Source organism: Helianthus annuus, chromosome 12 (genome assembly GCF_002127325.2).
Source record: "Helianthus annuus cultivar XRQ/B chromosome 12, HanXRQr2.0-SUNRISE, whole genome shotgun sequence".
NCBI classification, from domain to species: domain Eukaryota; kingdom Viridiplantae; phylum Streptophyta; class Magnoliopsida; order Asterales; family Asteraceae; genus Helianthus; species Helianthus annuus.
In genome coordinates, this window is record NC_035444.2 from 60,133,435 (window position 1) to 60,156,126 (window position 22,692).

General features: G+C 40.5%; 2 protein-coding genes across 2 annotated transcripts in view; one reads left to right on the plus strand and one right to left on the minus strand.

Moving 5' to 3' along the window:
* Window positions 1-3,317, plus strand: part of LOC110892959 (zinc finger MYM-type protein 1-like) — a 39,504-nt gene extending 36,187 nt beyond the window's left edge. Inside the window, exons 6-7 of the mRNA XM_022140089.1 lie at window positions 2,478-2,530; window positions 2,735-3,317. Of these exons, the coding sequence (XP_021995781.1) occupies window positions 2,478-2,530; window positions 2,735-3,317 (636 nt within the window). The remainder of the gene's footprint in view (window positions 1-2,477; window positions 2,531-2,734) is intronic.
* A 6,221-nt stretch (window positions 3,318-9,538) lies between these two features.
* LOC110892958 lies at window positions 9,539-10,438 on the minus strand. The gene has a single exon (XM_022140088.1). The coding sequence runs from the start codon at window positions 10,436-10,438 to the stop codon at window positions 9,539-9,541; it is 900 nt and encodes a 299-aa protein (XP_021995780.1).
* Between the last annotated feature and the right edge of the window lie 12,254 nt (window positions 10,439-22,692).

The window sequence follows — 22,692 nt, forward strand, 5'->3', positions numbered from 1 at the left end:
TGTAAAAGAATTACATGTTCACTATGCGTTCGGTTGCCCGGGTCGTGCCGGGTTTAAGATTAATAAACACACCACAAAGCATAAAGCCGTGGCGGGAAAAACCAACGGTTATACCTTTATAATATAGACACATTGACGGGTGTACGCCTACACCCGTGTGTCGAGGTCGTGGCCATTTCGTAAAATGATGCCAAGGATATCCGGGACATGGTTATTAAGCTCCCAAAGGCGTAAAGCCAACAAAACCAATTTTTTAAACGGGTCACATTGATAATACCCAACTACTAATGAGTTGGGGTCAATTGCCCGACCAAGCGGTATTTTAAATAACGTAACCCAAGCCCGTATAACGGAAAATAAGTTAAAAGTATTTACCTGAGCAAGTAATATCCTTAATAAATAAAGGCAAGTTTCTTTTACTGGTCTCCTATTCTGGAACGAAGGTTTAAACAACCTATTAGAATCCTAACGGGTCTTTCCATTTAGCCTTAGCTTAGACCGGTCAGTTTCAAAGGATATATACGGTTTAGTCGCGTGAAAGGCGAAAACCGGGAATGGAATGTGGTTTGGACCCAACAAGTTTAAAGACTTGTTTTATATGGGTAATATAACCACACTCTGGATTTTGAGGTCAAAACAATAAGGTTTGACCCGTTTCGGCTAGTTTATGTAAACTAGTTACATAAACCGAACCGTGCGCGCAAAAGGCGTAACGGGTAACCGTAAGAGTCCTACACAAGTTTCCTAAGTCAATATGCTTTAAAGAGGTTGTGGTATCAGTAGGATACCTTCCATAATGCCCGTAACGAGTTTAAATCCATTACATGCCCCGTAGGGGTATTTCGGTCATTTTAAAGATTATAAAAGAGGTTTCTGAGTTCTACAGGAAATCTGAGTTTTCCGAACAGTTTATAAAGTCCAAAATACTCTATTTATTATTTAAAATCAGTAGCAACTGGAATCGAGTCAAAATACCTTGTAGAACTCAAGTTATGCTCGAAAAGGGTATATTCGGTATTTACCGAACCGATGCCATAACCGCAGGTTATGAGCAGGTTAAAAGTAATTAAAAATCTTTAAAAATTCCAAAATATTATTTTTCATCAGTGTGTAAAAGGTTCGGTGTCGAAATTTGGGTTTAGATAGGCTTTACGCTAAATGCGCCGTTTAATTACTAAAGTTTCCGTAATTGCGCTATTTAGCATAACTCCTATTCTAGACCTCGGATTGACATGAAATTTTAGGGACATGTTTAGAAATCAGTAACTAAGATTATTGTCCTTTCACATGTCCAAAATTCTCGTTTTAAAGTGAAAAGGGCGTTACGGTCAATCTTTAAGCATTTAACGGAAATGTGCTAGAGACTCGGACAAACAACGAACCGGTCACAGAGGGTTATACCATCATGTAACCTGGTCCTAAGAGAGTCCTAAGGCATATCTAACTCATACCAAAACGGGTCAGAACTGAAGTCAAAGCAAAATTCAAAGTTTTGCGACTTTCGGTTCCGAACCGGGTCAAAACAGTAAATGGTCGGATCAAACAAGCTTAGACTAGTTAATATACTTATTATCATGTTATATGAGTGTTAAAACAGGTTACATGCCATCTACATTACTGATTATGCATAAAATCGCAAAATAGCATTCTGTTGACTTTTTCTAAGCAAGTTTGACTCGACATTCGGACTAGTTAGAGTGGGAATCAGAGGTTGCCCTTTTAGGGGTTTAAAGCCCACATGATTACCAACATATAACTACCTTTGATTCGACAAACCACTGGACCACTTGTGATTTATCGTTAAGTCAACCGTTAATTACGACGGATTGACTTTTAAGCTAAAACTAAGCAAAACTTAACCAAGAAAGATCAAGCACACTTACTGAAGTATTAGTGAATGACCAGGGATGCTTAGAGAGGGGCTCTTGTGATCCAGAAAGCTCCAGGAGTGAAGAAATGAGGTGTGGACAATTGTTACAACATGAATGGCCTTTTATAGCACTCTTGGATGAATTAGATCATGACAACTAGGTCTATGATTGTGTCCAGATCATTTACAAGTGTTTACTAGTGCCTACTAACTGTTAGGGGTCGCCCATGTTGCTGAAAATATCTTGGTAAGTCGGTTTAACGTTTGTAACAGCCAACAGCCAAGCTGCTGTCGCTGGGCACCCCTTACGGACCGTAAGGCAGGACCCTTGCGGTCCGTAAGCCTTTGACAGAAAAATGTTTTACCCTTTCGCACCTTACGGACCGTAAGGCAGGACCCTTGCAGTCCGTAAGCCCTTGTCAGAGGCAAAAAAAGTAACCTTTCATGATTTGAATGGACAACTTGCAACGCATGATTTCTGGTTTAATTTTCAGCATAATGCCTTTAACCCATGCTTGTACCAGTTATGTCTACCCCATCATGTATCATTTGTTTGAATAATGGTAAAGATTCATGAATGAAGATTTAATGTACATTATTTCCACAGGATCCATACTTACAAGTTTGGCATCCATCATTTTTAGTAATCACCGGATTAAGGTATATTAGATGTTTATTAATCATGTTAGGGTCTTGGGATTTATAATGAAGTCGTTCAGAGGTTTAAATTAACATGTCGTCATGTTCAAAAATCCTACCGTACATCTTTAATTAAATCCGGGTTTACCATACTTTTGTCGTAAGTGACACGTGTCGTTTATTTATTGGGCACAAATTTTCGAGGTGTTACACTCATGCTACTAGTTCTCAACGTGGAGATGCTAATATAGCTTACGGTTACTTGCAATCATTTGAGTTTGTGCTTGTTCTTCACTTGACGAAAGACGTATTGGCAAAAACTGATACGCTTTGTCAAGCATTACAAAAGAAATCCCAAGACATCCTTAATGCAATGGAGTTAGTTTCTGCAACAAAGGCTAGTCTAACTAATTTTAGAAACAGGGGATGGGATTCTTTATTTGAAAAGGTTCGTTTTTTTTGTGAAAGGCATGACATAGATATGCATGATATGAGTGCTCCATATACTTCTACTCGGTATCGGCCTCGTAAAAAAGATCTTTATGTTACATTCGAACATTATTATCGGGTAGATTTGTTTACAGAGACATTGGACAAACAACTACATGAGCTGGATAGTAGATTCAATGAGCAAGCGATAGAGTTGTTATCTCTTAGTGCGACTTTATGTTCAAAAAAGATTAATATTAATCAGATTGTTCTTCTTGTTGAGAAATATTATCCTAAAGATTTTACAGAGCAAGAGAGGGAGCAGTTACGTGGTCAGTTGGATAATTTTCAAGTTGAAAGGATAAATAATCTAAGCTAAGTGGGGTATCAACTCTTTCTGAACTTTGCGAAACTATTGTGGAATGTCAGAAAAATAACATGTACAAATTAGTTGAAAGAGTGTGTCGGCTAATCTTAACACTTCCAGTTTCGACTGCAATAACGAAAAGAGGATTTTCAGCAATGAAAATATTTAAGAATCGCCTTCGCAACAAGATGTCCGATCAGTATCTAGCAAACAGTATGGTGATTTACATAGAAAAGGAGATTGCTGAGAATTTTGATTCGGAGTCCATAATTGAAGAATTCAAAAATCTTAAAGGAAGACGGGCAGAACTATAATTCTTCATCCAACTAAACCGGGTACCCACCTTCATCTTCTTTTTAATGTTTTGGTATCATTAGTCAATTGTTTGTTAAACAATGTTTACGTTTTAATGTTTGAGAACGACTTTTAATTTGATATTAATGTTTGACCCGACCCGAATCGGCAATCGCAGCACCGACACCCTACCCGACCCGACCCGGATCGCATCACCGACACCCTACCCGACCCGAATCAAATCACCGTTGCTCGACCGAACATAGAAATTTTTTTTAGGTCTAATGCCTTTCGACCCCTCGAAATTTTTTTTCAAGCTTCGCCACTGCTCGGTCTCATCTTTTCACACATTAGGCTTCAATGGACCCGACTAAGGGCATGTTTGGCTTTGCTTATTTTCAACTTTTGCAAAAGGACTTTTGCCCAAAATAAGTCAGGAAATCCTGACTTTTGGCAAATCCAAAGGACTTTTGCCCTTCAAAAGGAAAGCCAAACACTTTTCAAAAGTCCTTTTGCCCTTCAAAAGTCCTTTTACCCTCAAAATAAGGAACCCCAAACACCCTCTAACAGAACATTAACGGCGTTAGTCTCCGGTCACCGAGAAAACGGTTTTTGCCGGAAAAAGTTTCCTAAAGATCCGATCTATGGTTACAAACAGGTTTGGGATGAAAACTTTGAGTTTTTCGGCCAAAAAGAGGTTTTCCGGCAAAATAGGAGTTTATAATTGGGGATTTTTACTAGAAAAGGTTCCTAAAGGTGCGTAATAAGGTTACAACAAGATTTTAGACGAAAAGGTTGAGTTTTCCGGTCAAAATAGAGTTTTCCGGCTAAAAACGTTTTTCCGAGACCAGAGACTAACTGCGTTAGCGTTCTGTTAGTTAAGGTCCATTGAAGGCCAATATGTGAAAAGATGGGACCACCAGTGGGAATTTTTGAAGTTAGGACCGTTGTTAGTCAATGGGCAATAGTTGGGGTTATTAAAATCCATTATTCCTTTCTTTTTAATAGCAAATTTCTTTTAATCCGTATAGGGTTAAAGCTAAGATCAACTTTTTCTTTTTTTTAACGGCAAATTTCTTTATTCGTGTCATATGTGGGATTTGAACCAATACATCCCCTTCCTTAGGTATTTTAAAGGTTTTGCCGTTGCCAACGACCACCACCCCATTACTAGATCAACTTTTTCTAAACTTGAATGTTTAAAGGTTTTTTTCTTTGGTCAATGGATCATTACCATATTGGTTGAGTCCACTTTTTATCATTATGTGTTAAAGTTTAGGGAAATCTGTATGGATAAAAGTTCGGTTTTAATATCCGCCTAGCTTTGTTTGGCTTGATTCATTTACGGCCTAAAACTTACTATGTTTGAGATATGTGCTTTTTTATTTGGGATATTGGCCTCTAATAGTCTCTATTAGACGTTATTGGTCATTAGCAGTCACACACCTTTTTTATCCCTCCTGCCAGTCCAGCCTTTCAGTTATTTTTCCTATATCGATCCTCAGTTAAAAAAACTTAATGAAGTCAAGTTTTTTCTCTGAATTACAAACTGACGTTTTAGGGCTTTTGATCAGAACGATGATACAAGTCTATTAATGTAAAACTTACCTCGAAACGGTGCTTCAAACGACTTGATTTTTGTTAATTGGAAGTTTAAACACCTGAATTGAAGCATCGTTTTCGTCGTTTGGAGCAGAATTTCAAGGTAAGTTTTACATCATTCGACGTGTATCCTCGTTCTGATCAAAAGACCTGAAAGGTTAGTTTGTAATTAGGAAAAAATTTAACTCCGTTTAAGTTTTTTTAACTGAGGACCAATGGAGGGAAAATAGTTGAAAAGTGGGACTTGCATGGGGAATAAAAAAAATGTGGGACTGTCAATGACCAATGGCATCTAGTAAGGATTATTAGAGACCAATTTCCCTTTTTATTTAATTACATGTTTGGAATTATAATTATCTTTTTATTAAAAAATAGTTAATTTATCGTAAGGGGTTGTCTTATAATATTGGTTAGAATTAGAATCACACAGACTACTATTGAAATAGAAATTTTAAAAATTATATATGAAAACCCACCTCCTCAGAGCATCTCCAATGCAAGTTTTTTTTTTGAACGGCAAATATTACATAATTACTACTTCTAAATTACAACAAGTTTACTCCGTGTTAGGAATTAAACCATGATATTTCCAATGCAAGTATTTTGGGGGTTGGCCTTCATGGTGTCAAGAGGAGAGAGGAGTGAAAGACGTCATAATTTTCAAAAGTGAAAGTTTATGAAGACGGACCATCAATGAGAAGGGATAGGAGCCTGTGAGAAGGGAAGGAGTGGAAAGGGAAAAGAGAGTGTGATTGTTCATAAGGGTATTAGGGGGTGTCTAACATGGACCAACGTGTGGGAGAGTGAGAGGGTGTCCACGGACCTCCTCCAATACAGATGGTCTCACCCCTTGAACGTCAATAATTATTCCACTGACTTTTTGTAACTGTTGGCATAATGGAGTCAACCTGACTGGTCAATTTGGTCAAACCCACTAGAATCCTCTTGTTGGCCAGTCGTCATCAGTGAATCCTCTTCCTCATCTTTACCCTAGCCAAATTCACTGGCGCTTAATTACTGGATTCGTCATGACTGGTTATAATGACACCACCACCATAGACAAATCCAACAACAATAAAAATGTTACCATCCCCCATCGCATCTTCATGTATAATGTCATTTTCGTCTATGAGGTTTGGTCAGCTTTTAATTTGTAAACTCAGACTATTTTTTTCCGCTCAAATTGAGTATAGTGTTTTTAATACGAAACAAATGTATCATCATATAATAGAAAAGTTACTCGATATAAAAGTTCGATGTATTAAACTTACTACATTTTTGGATTCTAAAAGACTAAACAAATCATTGATAATAAAATAAATTAATTTACTCTATTCCTTTCACCGTGACGACCATCAACTTGTGACGTTGTGTAGAGGTCCAAAAAGAATATTTCGTACCAAGGTTACAAACTTATAACATGCACAATACTTGACATGATACATGTTATGTTCCTAAGCCCATTCAGTGAACTACTCTAACCGCAACAATATAATAATGTTTTTTTATCACAACAATATAAGAATGTGTTTTTGATGTAGAGGTAGAAAGGGAATACCTTTTGTAGTTGAATTTAATTTAATTTGTCTAAAACATCATTGTCATAATCATCAAGATTTTTTTTTAAATGCAAATTTGGATCACTGACGGTTCATTAGAGTATCATCGTGTTACCAGTGGAATCATCCGATACTTGTAGCACAACGGAACCACCCGATCATATTCATCTTCACTAGGCAATAATGTCTATACACAAATTCAGGAGAAAACTCAATAAATTTTGGAAGACCCCCTTGTAAGAATCGAACCCAATACCTAATAGTCCATAAACCTTATCACACCCACAATATGCCACTAGGTTGTAATACCATGGACATAATTAGGGTGAGCATAAAACTAAATTAACCGAAACGTAACCTAAATAACCAAAGGGTCGGTTATTTATATTTTTGATAACCGCATGTTGCGGTTCGGTTATGGTTATTTTTATTTTCATAACCGAAAATAACCGAACTGAACCGAATGTTTTAAATCTGGTCGAATCCATAGGAGCATAGGTTTTTAAGTTAGTGTTTAACCATGACCCAATCCATATGTTTTTTGGTGAAGCGTTTAAATCTTTTAATCATAGCCCAACCTCATTGAATTTAAAACTCTTGACATTTTGTGTTCTTATGTATGCTTCCACATAACACATGTTACTTTTATTTTTGTAATTCAGTGTGCATTTGGCACCGAAATATAATTGATAATTTTACAAACTTTAACCATGTATAGTTATTTTTTGCATATTAACTTTGCATGACACACACATTTAAAGCCCAACTTTAGAAACAATGAAAACCCTATAACCGAACTAAATCCGTATTAACCGCCAATAACCGAAACTGTATTAACCGAATGGTTATGGTTTTTTGGTAACCGAAGTGTGAGGATATAGTTTTGGTTTTAGGTAATAACCAAACTGAACCGCACCGTGCTTATCCCTAGACCTAATCATCTAGAATTTAACATGTGCTGTTCAAGAAAAATATAGAATTTAACATGTGCTAAGGACAAGACATTCAAAAATAACAAATAGTAGAAGTAGAATGTGAAACATATGTTGGAGTTGGACCATTAAGACAGGATAAGATGAACCCTTGTTGGGCCAGAAAGCACCATGGTCCATGAGCCATGAGGCATGAGGCATGAGCCTGTTCACGTAAAAAAACATAAGAATTATGAAGCAAGTCTAAACTTACAGGCCCGCTTTATAACATGTTAATGGCCATTGTTAATATATTCCAATCAAATTATAAGTTCCAAAATCAAATAATTAATATAATATTATAGATGTATTGTACCTTATATTAATATAATATTATAGATTTGTTGTACCTACTTTTAGAGAGTATTCTGTAATTGTTAATTAATAATGGTTTAATAGTTTTTTTGTAAAGAAATGAAACATGTTTGATGAATTATTAAGTTATAGATTATGAGGTTTTAAACATTGTAAGGTCCACTGTTCATTAAGTTGAATTGTTAAGACCCTAAAGACTAGTAAAGCGGTTGAATCGGGAAAAAAAACTATGGACTGGAACAAGAAATAGTTGTGATCTCAACAATGGTCACATTTCTAGTCATGTATCAGGTGAAATTTGCAGTCTTCTATCATATTGGTATAATCTATGGTAACCGAACAAGCAACTGAACAATCATACATGGATGATTATAGGTGCATTTCCTGTATGGAGTGCGAGTTAGAACTTTCATGCCTTGACCAATATAATTGGTATGGACTATGGAGTGTTAAGAGGAACAATTGTGAAAGTTTTACTGTTTTTCATAGCATAGTGATAATAATCTAGAAATGAAGTTGGTTGTTTATGATGAAAGTATGAAACTATTGGACTATAGTATTATTAGGTTTATTATTAGGGGTAACTTTGTAGAAAAGTAATCAAGTTTTAAAAGTGTTTTAATTAGGTTACCTAAGTTTTAAAAGTGTTCTAATCATGTTACTCAACATTCATTTTTCATTAAAATTAAGGATTTTTCATCCATTTCATAGGTAATCGCGGTGATATGGATTTTTGTTTCTTTTTTCCTTTTTATTTGATGTTAACGTCGAGTGATGACGTGGATTGTAACTTATTTTTTAAAATTTTAATGTAATTATGGTGTTTTTATTTTTAATAAATATAATTTCATATATTAAAATAATCCGACCCCAGCATCTTATGCTCCATTTTTTTCTTTTTCTTGATACATGGAAAAAAAGGAGATGACTCGATTTGAAGGTTAAGTTATCTACTTTGGACAAAAACAATACGAGTGACTTAATTATAACACTTTTAAAACTTGGTTATGGTTTGCATTCCGTTTTCTATATAATGTGATGCATTATTCGATAATAATCAACTTAGTATTTTTATCATTTGACAGAAACTATAAAAGAAAATAAATGTGATAAAGTATGGGAATGAAATATAACATAAGGGCATCTAATAATTGTAGATTTGTTTTAGAGTTTAAGTTATCACTTGTTTATATATTATATTATATTATACTATATAATACATTTTCCATGTACAAAAAAGTAATTTCCTTTAAAATTTTAAGATGGCACACAAAGAATAAAGTTTAAATACCTATTTTTTTCCATTTTGTTTCAACTTTATCCCTACTCTCTTCGTCACTCAACATATCTCCCACATTGAAAGATGTCCATCCACCTTCTCAAAATCACAACAATCAATCCGTTCATCAATTCAGTTACAAAAGGCCTTTTTTTTAAAGGAGACTATCATTAAAAAACAGCAACTACCTCAAACCGAGGCAGCCAAAACAAACTACAAGTTTACATATTTACACCATTCATTCCAAATAATAGACTTGTTTTTGGATCTAGAAGAATACCAAAGAAAACCCAAGTTTTTAATCTCACTAAAGATCCTATCCAGCTTCCCCGGGGTGTTGTTAAAGATGACATCGTTTCTAGCCCTCCAAATGCACCAACATCCGATCCTAATGATCCCTTTGAGAGCCTCTTTTTTTTTATCAGATAACCCAACATATTTGTGAGCTTCCAGAAGGTCTTTGAAAGAGAAAAGGAGGAGGTTCTGAATATTGCACCAACTACAGACATAAGACCAAACCATTGAAGCGAAGCTACAGGTGGTGAACAGATGATCAACCGTTTCAACCTCTTCGCCACACAATCCACAACCCAGGTTATCCATGACAATGTTTCGATTATTTAAGGCCGATAACGTAGCGATTTTACCCATTTCCGCCCTCCAAACGAACACGTTACATTTAAGAGGGATCCACTTACAATCTTCGATGACATAGTAACCGTTTTGAGACCTGTGTTGGTTGAGAAGCCGTTTGACCGACCGGACACTAAATTCCACGTCGTCAGCTCCGATCCAGGACCATGCATCACTGGAAGTCTTCAGCTGAACAGGATACAGTAAACTGCATAAATTCAGTAGTTCGTTGACTTCCATCTCGGAGGAAGGAGGCTTCTTCCAAAGCCAAGAATATCGCTGACCAGCTTCAGGAGACGGGATCCGATCCGAGACCCGACAGGCTTTGACCGAATCGAGCTTGAACAGAACAGGGAAAAGGTCTTTTAGAGGGGTGTTGCTGACCCACGGGTCTAACCAAAATGCCGTGTCTGAACCGTTACCCACCGAGGCTTTAAAAAAGTTCCTTAATGGAGTTCCGTCAATCTTAGTGTTTGTCATAACCTTCACAATATTGCACCAGACCCCCCGGTGGCTTTCTTAACCGGAAGAAAATCCCAGCTTGCTCTGGAAGAGTGAATCGCGTCGATAGCTCTAGCCCAAAGCTTGTCCCTGTTGCAAAGAAATCTCCAACCCCATTTTGTAAGCAAAGCGATATTAGAATTTTTAAGGCTATTCAGCCCGATACCCCTAGAATCTTTAGGAAGAGACACCCGGTCCCAGGCCACCCAATGAAGTTTTTTGACTGAAACATCTCCCCCCCAAAGGAAATTCCTGATTTTTGATTCCAAATCTTTAATGACTTTTACCGGAGCCTTTGTGACAACTCGTATTTTGGACCTATCTTGTGTAACGTTATATGATTATGTGAACTATTATGATATTGAATGTTATGTTGTTATATGCTATGTGTAATATGTGTATATGTTACATGAACCGAACCGCACGACACACACACGATCGCACAAGCCCACTTGGGGCTGTATCTCTTGTAGTCGGACCATAAGGGGAGCCCATGAATGGGTTCGGCCCACTCTCCTTATACGCATAACACTTAGGGGTAGTAACCACCTCTCACTTTTATCAAAAATCACAACATACTCAAAACCCTAGCTCTCTCTCTCCCTCACGAACCCGACGACAACAATCCTTGGCAATCGAAGATCTTGTTTTTCATTCGGATCACTCTCTCTTTGTTTGATTCTAATCGGTTAGTATTTTGTTATTGTTTTCTTGTTGAATGATGATATGATTCCATGCTAGACTAAACCGATTAGGGTTGTATGTGTGATGATAAGCTAATGAACCATATGTTGATGTTCTTGTGAATCGGAGTCGCATGAGGTTAACCTAAAACCGATTAGATGTTGCTAGACTATCATGTCCTGTTTTTGGATTAATTGTGTGATGAGTTGAGATTGAATGAATGTAATCGGTGGTATGTTATGAATCGGACCAAATCATGTGAGTTGTTAGTTATGGTTTATGCTTTGAACATGATTAGGGATTATATGAATTACATGTTATAAATCTTGTTTGATCGATTTCTGATGAGTTTGGAAGTTGTTGGCATTGATTGATAAATTGTAGTTTTGGAAACTAATTGATTGATTGTAACCGAATAGCACAACATCCGGCTATTAAACTGATCGCACAAGATCGGGTCATACAAGACCTGATCTGATCGCACAAGCCGGACGCACAAGACCAATCACACATTATGCTTAGTTATGCATGATCGCACAACATCTTGTGGATCGCACAAGCTGGTACCGATCGCACAACATGTTGGGCCACATACGTATTTGTTGGATCACACGAGATGTAATTATGCTGTTGGGCCGAACAAGCCCAAACCCAGTCGCACAACCCAAGGAGATCGCACAAGTCTGCTCGGATCGCACAAGTCACTCGTGTGTATTTAATTGGGCCGAGAATGGGTAATTTGTCTGTATGATAGTTGGGCCGGGATTTGTTGGATCGCACAACATGTTGTGGATCGCACAACATGTTGGGCCGATTACCATTGGGCTTATTTTATTCGCACAAGTTGAATGTATTGTTTGACTGTTATGTGTTTACCATGATCTTCACATGCTCGTAACGTGTTAACTTGTGTGAAACATACGTGCAATACTTGAGTCAAAACCTGACTTGTATGGTAACCCTGTTAGGACGTGGTTGACCACTCTTAGTTCAAGAAAAACCCTTTTGTGTATCTGCCGAGCAAACCAAGGTGAGTTCACACAGCCAAGGCATGGGGTTCCCAGGGTGGGAATGGGATTTGGATGATTTATTCGTACATACTTAGTTAATAGAACCTAATGATATGGTCCTCGGGTGAGGAAGAGTAATGATAAGATACGGCTAGACTAGTATACCAATTGAACTGATCTTCGCACACACGCCAGGGGTTGGCCGCGATATTATGACTAATCATTCGCACACATGCCTAGGAAGGCCGCGAACTATACATACTAAAACTTCGCACACATGCCAGGGTGGCCGCGATACAAATATACATAGTCTAGGATATTTGGGAATATTTCCCCTAATCTTCGCATACATGCCGAGAGGGCCGCGATGGAAACTAATACGAGACATGACTTAACGAACGAACATAATGCTACTCATACTGTTACAATTACTGAACTGTACACTGTGAACTCGCTCAACTAGTTGTTGACTCTCTGCTGCATGCCTTGCAGGACCTTAGGTACATATGGAGCTTGCACAAGGAGGAGCAGGTCGTTGTGGGCAATGGATCGTGAATGCTTGTTAAACGTTTATGACATTACACACTTAATACTTATGTTTGGGTTTTTACATTTATGCTTCCGCTACACTTGATTATGTTGGTTTTGAAAACACCTTTCGTATTGTTGAATAACGATTACTACTTATTCACATGTTCAATATGATTGGTGGCTTGATCCTGGTCATGTCACGCCTCCAAGCGGTGGTACTCCGCGGGGTGGGTTTTGGGGGTGTGACAGATTAGTATCAGAGCCAGGTTTTAGAGAACTAGGTTTTAATATGGAAAAACGTTTTATTAAAACCAGACTATAACCAGAACAGTGCTCTCAACGATCCATAACGACGCTTCGCTCCACGTGCAAGACTCGACATCCTAGGTAATTAGGTTTATGTTTATTGCCTACTTGTTAGAACTACATAGAACTTTGCTCGTAGTACGCTTAGATACACATGACCCTATTACATGAGAATACCTATGTGCTTACACTCTTCTGTCATCGCACTACTCGCGAACCATTCTCACTTATGCTACTTTTACTATGAAGATCATGTCAGGACGTGTTAACATGACTCAAGCCCAGTTGACGGCTCTCATTAACGAACAAGTTGTTGCGGCACTTGCAGCCGCACAAGCAAGAGGTATATCCTGTAGTCATAACTCACACTAGGATCTTTAGATCCTACACTCCTAAACCAACTCTTGTGTTTAAACTTTGTCCTATTCGTACACAATAGGTCAACCCGCACAGCAACCTGTCTGCACTTTCAAGAACTTCATGGACTGTCGTCCAAGCACATTCAGTGGCACAGAAGGAGCAGTGGGACTACTCCATTGGTTTGAGAAGCTCGAGTCAGTATTCGAGATGTGTGAATGCCCTGAGGCTCGCAGGGTCAAGTACGCCACTGGCACGCTAGAAGGAATTGCGCTAACCTGGTGGAACGCGCAAGTTCAGATTTTAGGGTTGGCAGCTGCTAACGCCACCCCTTGGAACGATTTTAAGGAACTGATCAAGCGAGAATACTGCACGCGTGATGACATCCACAAGGTGGAAGTGGAGCTTTATCATCTGAAAATGACGGGGTCAGAAATCGAAGCTTACACGAAACGGTCGAACGAACTGGCCATCTTGTGTCCAACCATGGTGGACCCTCCAATCAAGCGCATCGAATTGTACCTCAAGGGTCTAGCCTCAGAGATTCAGAGCCATGTGACATCGGCTAACCTCGACAATATCCAAGATATCCAGCGTCTTGCTCATCGACTCACCGATCAGGCAGTGGAACAGAACAAGCTGCCCAAACGCATCAGTGCCACCACTACTGCTGTCACTACCTCTGCTACTCCCAGTGACAACAAGAGAAAATGGGATGGGGATTCCAGCAAGGGATCAGTTTCTGTTCAGTCTCAAGCACAGCAGCGCAAGACAAATGACTACCAGAATCCGAGTCAGCAATCATCAGGCAGTCAGGGGCAGGGTGGATATCGGGGATTTCACCCACTATGTAATAGATGCAACAGACACCACAGTGGACGGTGTCGCAAAGAACGTTGTCAGAGATGCCTCAAGTTAGGGCATGAAGCTAAAGACTGCAGGAGTGCGAGACCCGCGAATCAGAACCAGCAACTGCAACTACCAGCTCCACAGAACCAACAGCAGCAGCCACAACGTGGAAACCGAGGGTGTTTCCAGTGTGGGGCTGAAGGTCATTTCAAACGCAATTGCCCTCAATTGAACCAGAACCAGAATCGCAACAACAACAATCACCAGGGCAATGGGAACAACAACAACGGGGGAAACAACAACAATGGCAACGAAGCAAGGGGACGTGCTTTCGTACTGGGACGAGGAGACGCAATGAACGATCCCAATGTGGTTATGGGTAAGTTTCTTCTCGACGATATTTATGTTACTGTTTTGTTTGATTCGGGTGCTGATACAAGTTATATATCGTTGAAAGTCAGTAAATTGTTAAAACGTGCACCAACCCTCTTAACCACCAAACATGTAGTAGAATTAGCTAATGGTAAGAGCCTAGAAGCCACGCATGTAGTCAAGGGTTGTAATATTGTCTTAGCCGGTCAAGCTTTCTCCACCGATCTTATTCCCATAGTCTTGGGAAGCTTCGATATCGTTATTGGGATGGATTGGTTATCCCAACATTAGGCAGAAATCTTATGCAGCGAGAAGATCATTCGTATTCCCCATTCTAGTCAAGAATCTCTCGAAGTTCAAGGCGATAAGAGTGGTGCTGTGGTTGGCATCATCTCTTTCTTGAAGGCTCAGAAATGTTTGAGGAAGGGTCACACCGCTATCTTGGCACTCGTTACTGATGCAACAGCAAAGGAAAAGAAATTGGAGGACATTCCAGTTGTACACGACTTTCCTCAGGTGTTTCCTGAAGATTTACCTGGTCTACCGCCTCATCGCCAGGTCGAATTTCAAATCAATCTAGCTCCAGGAGCAGCACCTATAGCTCGAGCACCGTATCGTTTAGCTCCAACTGAACTGGAAGAACTGTCAAAGCAGCTACAGGAGCTCTTGGAAAAGGGCTTTATTCGTCCTAGCTCTTCGCCTTGGGGAGCTCCAGTGTTATTTGTGAAAAAGAAGGACGGTACCTTCAGGATGTGCATAGACTACCGGGAACTCAACAAGGTGACGGTGAAGAACCGTTATCCTCTTCCACGTATAGACGACTTATTCGACCAGTTGCAAGGGTCGTGTTACTACTCCAAGATAGACTTAAGGTCAGGTTACCATCAGCTGAGAGTCCGAGAGGAGGACGTCTCCAAGACAGCACTCAGAACTCGATACGGCCACTACGAGTTTCTTGTCATGTCGTTCGGGTTAACGAACGCGCCTGCCGTATTTATGGATCTTATGAACAGGGTGTGCAAACCCTACTTAGACAAGTTTGTGATTGTTTTCATTGACGACATCCTGATCTACTCCAAGAGTAAGGAGGAACACGAGCAGCATTTACGATTGATCTTGGAACTTCTTCGAAAGGAACAACTGTACGCCAAGTTTTCGAAATGTGACTTCTGGCTTCGTGAAGTCCACTTTCTAGGCCACGTAGTAAACAAGGATGGGATCCATGTTGATCCATCAAAGGTAGATTCGATCAGGAACTGGCCTGCACCACGTACACCAACGGAAATACGCCAATTCTTGGGTTTGGCGGGGTATTACAGACGGTTCATCAAGGATTTCTCAAAGATTGCTCAGCCGCTTACACTACTGACACAGAAGGGTGTCACCTACCATTGGGGAAACACTCAGGAAACTGCTTTTCAGCACTTAAAGGATAGACTTTGCAGTGCACCTATCCTCTCATTGCCAGAGGGCACGGACGACTTCGTGGTTTACTGTGATGCATCCATTCAGGGTCTTGGATGTGTATTAATGCAGCGCGACAAGGTCATTTTGCTTACGCTTCACGCCAACTCAAGGTTCACGAACGGAACTACACGACGCACGATTTAGAGTTGGGAGCTGTTGTTTTTGCACTCAAGATATGGCGACACTACCTGTACGGTACCAAGTGCACTATTTACACCGATCACAGGAGTCTCGAGCATATCTTCAGACAGAAGGAATTGAACATGCGTCAACGTCGATGGGTTGAATTACTTAACGATTACGAATGCGCCATCAAGTACCATCCAGGCAAAGCCAATGTTGTGGTTGACGCCCTCAGTCGAAAAGACACTCTACCTAGACGCGTGCGAGCACCACAACTTACTATTCAGTCTAGTCTTCCTGCTCAGATACGAGATGCTCAGGTAGAAGCATTGAAACCAGAAAATGTCAGGGCTGAAGCCCTACGCGGCTCAAGGCAACGATTAGAACAGAAGGAAGACGACGCCTACTATGTAACGGGGCGTATTTGGGTTCCACTTTATGGCGACTTGCGTGAGCTAGTGATGGATGAAGCTCACAAATCTCGCTACTCGGTACATCCAGGGTCGGATAAAATGTACCACGACATCAGAACTACTTATTGGTGGCCTAGCATGAAGGCCCACATCGCTACCTATGTCAGCAAATGCTTGACCTGTGCAAGAGTCAAGGCAGAGTATCAGAAACCAGCAGGCTTACTTCAGCAACCAAAGATACCACAGTGGAAATGGGAGGAAATTTCCATGGATTTTGTTACAAGCCTACCTAGATCCCAGCGTGGGAACGATACAATTTGGGTGATCGTGGATCGACTCACCAAGTCTGCTCATTTCCTGGCGATCAAGGAAACAGACAAGTTTTCCACATTAGCAGACATCTACTTGAAGGAAGTAGTCTCGAGGCACGGGGTGCCCACCTCTATCATTTCGGATCGCGATGCACGATTTACATCAGAACTATGGCAAGCAATGCACAAGGCTTTTGGCTCTCGGATAGACATGAGCACAGCATATCACCCTCAGACAGATGGGCAGTCTGAGCGCACGATTCAAACCCTAGAAGACATGCTTAGGGCATGTGTTATTGATTTCGGCAACAGCTGGGAAAAGCATCTCCCTTTGGTGGAGTTTTCGTACAATAACAGTTATCACACCAGCATTCAAGCCGCTCCATTCGAGGCATTGTACGGGCGTAAATGTCGGTCACCTCTCTGTTGGGCAGAGGTGGGGGATAGTCAGATCACGGGTCTAGAACTTATAGTGGACACCACAGAAAAGATTGCACAAATACGACAACGCATGGCGGCAGCACGCGACCGTCAGAAAGACTACGCGGATAAGCGTAGGAAGCCATTGGAATTTCAGGTCGGGGACCGGGTTTTACTCAAAGTCTCACCCTGGAAGGGTGTGGTTCGTTTTGGGAAACGGGGCAAACTCAATCCGCGGTATGTCGGACCATTCGAGATCGCAGAAAGAATAGGCACAGTAGCCTACAGACTGAACCTACCAGCTGAACTCGGGGCAGTTCACAACGTTTTCCACGTGTCGAATCTGAAGAAATGCTTGTCAGATGAGACCCTCATAATTCCTCTGAAAGAGCTCACTATCGACGAACAGTTGCACTTCGTCGAGGAACCCGTTGAAATCACGGACCGGGATGTTAAGGTCCTCAAAAACAAGAGAATCCCTCTTGTTCGAGTTCGTTGGAACTCCCGACGTGGCCCAGAGTACACCTGGGAACGCGAAGACCTGATGACAGAAAAGTATCCCCAGTTATTCGGAACCAATGCAACCACTACTGAGGCTGAAGCTACTACTGCGGAATTTCGGGACGAAATTCCAGATCAACAGGGGGAGGATGTGACACCCCAGGAAAACCAGTAAACGATACAACCTACCTAGCTTCCTCAGTGAGTACGTACCAAATTTCGGGACGAAATTTCTTTTAAGTTGGGATAATGTGACAACTCGTATTTTGGACCTATCTTGTGTAACGTTATATGATTATGTGAACTATTATGATATTGAATGTTATGTTGTTATATGCTATGTGTAATATGTGTATATGTTACATGAACCGAACCGACGGCAACAATCCTTGGCAATCGAAGATCTTGTTTTTCATTCGGATCACTCTCTCTTTGTTTGATTCTAATCAGTTAGTATTTTGTTATTGTTTTCTTGTTGAATGATGATATGATTCCATGCTAGACTAAACCGATTAGGGTTGTATGTGTGATGATAAGCTAATGAACCATATGTTGATGTTCTTGTGAATCAGAGTCGCATGAGGTTAACCTAAAACCGATTAGATGTTGCTAGACTATCATGTCCTGTTTTCGGATTAATTGTTTGATCGATTTCTGATGAGTTTGGAAGTTGTTGGCATTGATTGATAAATTGTAGTTTTGGAAACTAATTGATTTATTGTAACCGAATAGCACAATATCCGGCTATTAAACTGATCGCACAAGATCGGGTCATACAAGACCTGATCTGATCGCACAAGCCGGACGCACAAGACCAATCACACATTATGCTTAGTTATGCATGATCGCACAACATCTTGTGGATCGCACAAGCTGGTACCGATCGCACAACATGTTGGGCCACACACGTATTTGTTGGATCACATGAGATGTAATTATGCTGTTGGGCCGAACAAGCCCAAACCCAGTCGCACAACCCAAGCAGATCGCACAAGTCTGCTCGGATCGCACAAGTCACTCGTGTGTATTTAATTGGGCCGAGAATGGGTAATTTGTCTGTATGATAGTTGGGCCGGGATTTGTTGGATCGCACAACATGTTGTGGATCGCACAACATGTTGGGCCGATTACCATTGGGCTTATTTTATTCGCACAAGTTGAATGACTGTTATGTGTTTACCATGATCTTCACATGCTCGTAACGTGTTAACTTGTGTGAAACATACGTGCAATACTTGAGTCAAAACCTGACTTGTATGGTAACCCTGTTAGGACGTGGTTGACCACTCTTAGTTCAAGAAAAACCCTTTTGTGTATCTGCCGAGCAAACCAAGGTGAGTTCACACAGCCAAGGCATGGGGTTCCCAGGGTGGGAATGGGATTTGGATGATTTATTCATACATACTTAGTTAATAGAACCTAATGATATGGTCCTCGGGTGAGGAAGAGTAATGATAAGATACGGCTAGACAAGTATACCAATTTAACCGATCTTCGCACACACGCCAGGGGTTGGCCGCGATATTATGACTAATCATTCGCACACATGCCTAGGAAGGCCGCGAACTATACATACTAAAACTTCGCACACATGCCAGGGTGGCCGCGATACAAATATACATAGTCTAGTATATTTGGGAATATTGCCCCTAATCTTCGCATACATGCCGAGAGGGCCGCGATGGAAACTAATACGAGACATGACTTAACGAACGAACATAATGCTACTCATACTGTTACAATTACTGAACTGTACACTGTGAACTCGCTCAACTAGTTGTTGACTCTCTGCTGCATGCCTTGCAGGACCTTAGGTACATATGGAGCTTGCACAAGGAGGAGCAGGTCGTTGTGGGCAATGGATCGTGAATGCTTGTTAAACGTTTATGACATTACACACTTAATACTTATGTTTGGGTTTTTACATTTATGCTTCCGCTACACTTGATTATGTTGGTTTTGAAAACACCTTTCGTATTGTTGAATAACGATTACTACTTATTCACATGTTCAATATGATTGGTGGCTTGATCCTGGTCATGTCACGCCTCCAAGCGGTGGTACTCCGCGGGGTGGGTTTTGGGGGTGTGACAGCCATATAGAGGGAAAAATAATAACACGGCAAGCTATCCAGGACCGATTTGATAAGAGTGATTCTGCCACCAATAGAGAGTAAAGAAGCTTTCCATTTTGCGAGCCTAGCATCAAAGACGTCGTAAACCGGTTTCCAATTGGCGATTCTATTCATGTTGGCACCGACCGAGAGACCAAGGTATTTGAATGGAAAACTCCCCACTTGACAACCTATAAGACCAGCCGTGTAGTTCAAAACCTCTGCCCCAATGCCGATGGCGAAAATGTTAGACTTTGCAATGTTTATTTTTAGGCCGGAGCAAATGTGAAAAATCCGAAGGATACGAATGATATTGATGACGTTCTCCCTAGACCAATTGCCTAGGATAATAGCATCATCCGCGTAAAATGAATGGGAAACACACGGTCCGTTATTAGGCAGTTGAATACTAGAAAAGCTCCCGGATGTCCTGGCTTTGTCAAGCATACATGATAGGACTTCCATAACAATGATAAAAAGGAACGGAGAGAGAGGGTATCCCTGCCTCAACCCTTTATGACATTGGAACTCGAACATGGGAGAACCGTTGAAAAGAACCGAGGATCTGGCGGATTCGAGGATACCTTTTGTCCACCTACACCACTTAGGAGGGAAGCCCATTTGGGGAATATCAATCCTCGCCTGCCTTAAATACGCATTAAATCCGACATTGATTTTCGTTTTCCGTTTCACTTTCATTTGTTCACCTCTATGTTAATACCCTACGACCCTTCAACTAAAAAGCAGTGTCACCGGCACACCATAGCAGCAAGCTTCACTACCGTTGCTTCGCTTTTTTTTCAACCTCTACATCCAATCTTGCTCTAGGTATCTCATTTTTAACCTAAACAATATGTGTTCTAATTTATGATTTTGACATTTTGAAACAGACTTCAAGTAGCATGATTTCACAAATCATTTTTCACTTCAACTTGTTCTCTAAGGGTGAACGGGGCACCATGCGGGGAGTGGGGCGGTGACCCAAGTCCCCGAGCGGGAACACCGCCGCCATCCCCGTGGTGAGTCAATTCGGCGACCAAGATCAGGGAGGTTCACCGCGTGAGAGAGGTGAGAGAGAGGAGAGAGAGAGGGGGTGATTGGTTGTTAATGTGGGTCCACTCTTTTTCCACCAATCATATTTTTTTCTTCTTTTTTTATAAAAAAAATAATTGTGTGAGTGGAGTGATGCCATCAAATTGAGGGTGTGAGGGGAGTTTAAGAGGGGAGTTGACGTAGCATAACCTGATTGGGTGTGTGTAAGAGAGGGGACTCCCCTAAGAGGGGAGTGCCCCGCTCACCCTAAGCCACAGATTTCTCATCTATGGTTCGTACAAATCCCCAAATTGTGTCCAATTTTCAACGATTTCGTTTCTCTAGCACTACAATTGAATTCGAAATGGTAAGTTTTATGATACGATTACGACACGATCTTGTAATTTGATTGTAATTAATATATATTCATCTTTGAATGCTAATTGAAATCCTCTGTTTATGTGTTTTTTTTTTTCAGTAAGCAACTGCTAATTAGGATGCCCAACTAGAGTCATTGTTGAATGTGGAGAAGCAGATGATGCTTAACGGTGATGTCGGCGGAATGAACAAAGGCAGTGGTTGATATTCTTCAGCTTTGCTTCGAGAATCGTGCATTGAAGACACAGAATGATCAAATTGTTATGTTGTCTAGGCGAAATGGTCAGTTGAAGCAGGTGAGAGTTTTGATTTCTATGTGTGGTTGAAGTTGAGTGTGTTATGGTTTTATGATGACATATGGATCTATGTTGTTTGCTGTTTGAATGCTTGAAAGTTATATGTGGTTGATGGAATAGGTTTAGAGAAGTTAGTATTGTAGGATCCTGTTTATGAATGTATAATAACTGAATGCATCTGGTAAGTGTATAAACTAAATTATACTATTTTGATTAAGGGGTTGTTTGTTTACCTCTTAATGAGGCTCTTAATGGTTCATATCTCTTACTGGTTCAGCACTTAATGGTTCAAACTGTTTGTTTCACGAGCAGATGTCTGAATGGTTCAGACATTTGCCTCTGAATGGTTAAGCATTATACAGAGTCTGAATGGTTAAGACCTCTAATCTGAATTGGTTAGACATTTGCCTCTGAACGGTTAAGCATTATACAGGCTCTTAATGGTTCAGATCTCTTAATGGTTCAACACTTAATAGTTCAGACCTCTTACTGGTTCAGCACATAACCATTCATATGTTGCCAAAGAGCCCCTAAGTATAGTATATTCAAGGTAGAGTTATGTATGGTTTTAAGGTTGCTTTATGTGAGATATATCATATATGAACAATTGAATCTGTCAGTTGACTACAGAGAAAGGTCAATACTTTTCAATCTGGCCAGTTAAGAATTATAATAGATCGGTCATTCAATGGATCCGCCATGAATGGGAAGTGGAAATAATCCCAATGTAACAGATCGACCATGATGTTAATGATGGGAAGCGAAAACATGCGGCATGTATCTAGACGTTGGTATACATCATGATCGAAGCTACCCCATAACCATTTAATATACCAAAAGTTTTGTACCTTCTCTCTCTAAGCATCTCCACCACCACTAATCTGGCTGAACGTGGGAGCGGCATTGGTCCAACCAATTAACGGCTTCGGTAAACCATTGAGCATTTGCTGAGAAACACTGTGATACGAACCCAGCTAATCAGCCAAGTGGGGTTAGTGGGTGAGTGGGTGTTTAGGGAGAAACTGCAGCTTAACTGCCCCTGTTCTTCCTATTTATTTTCTGTTCTAGGC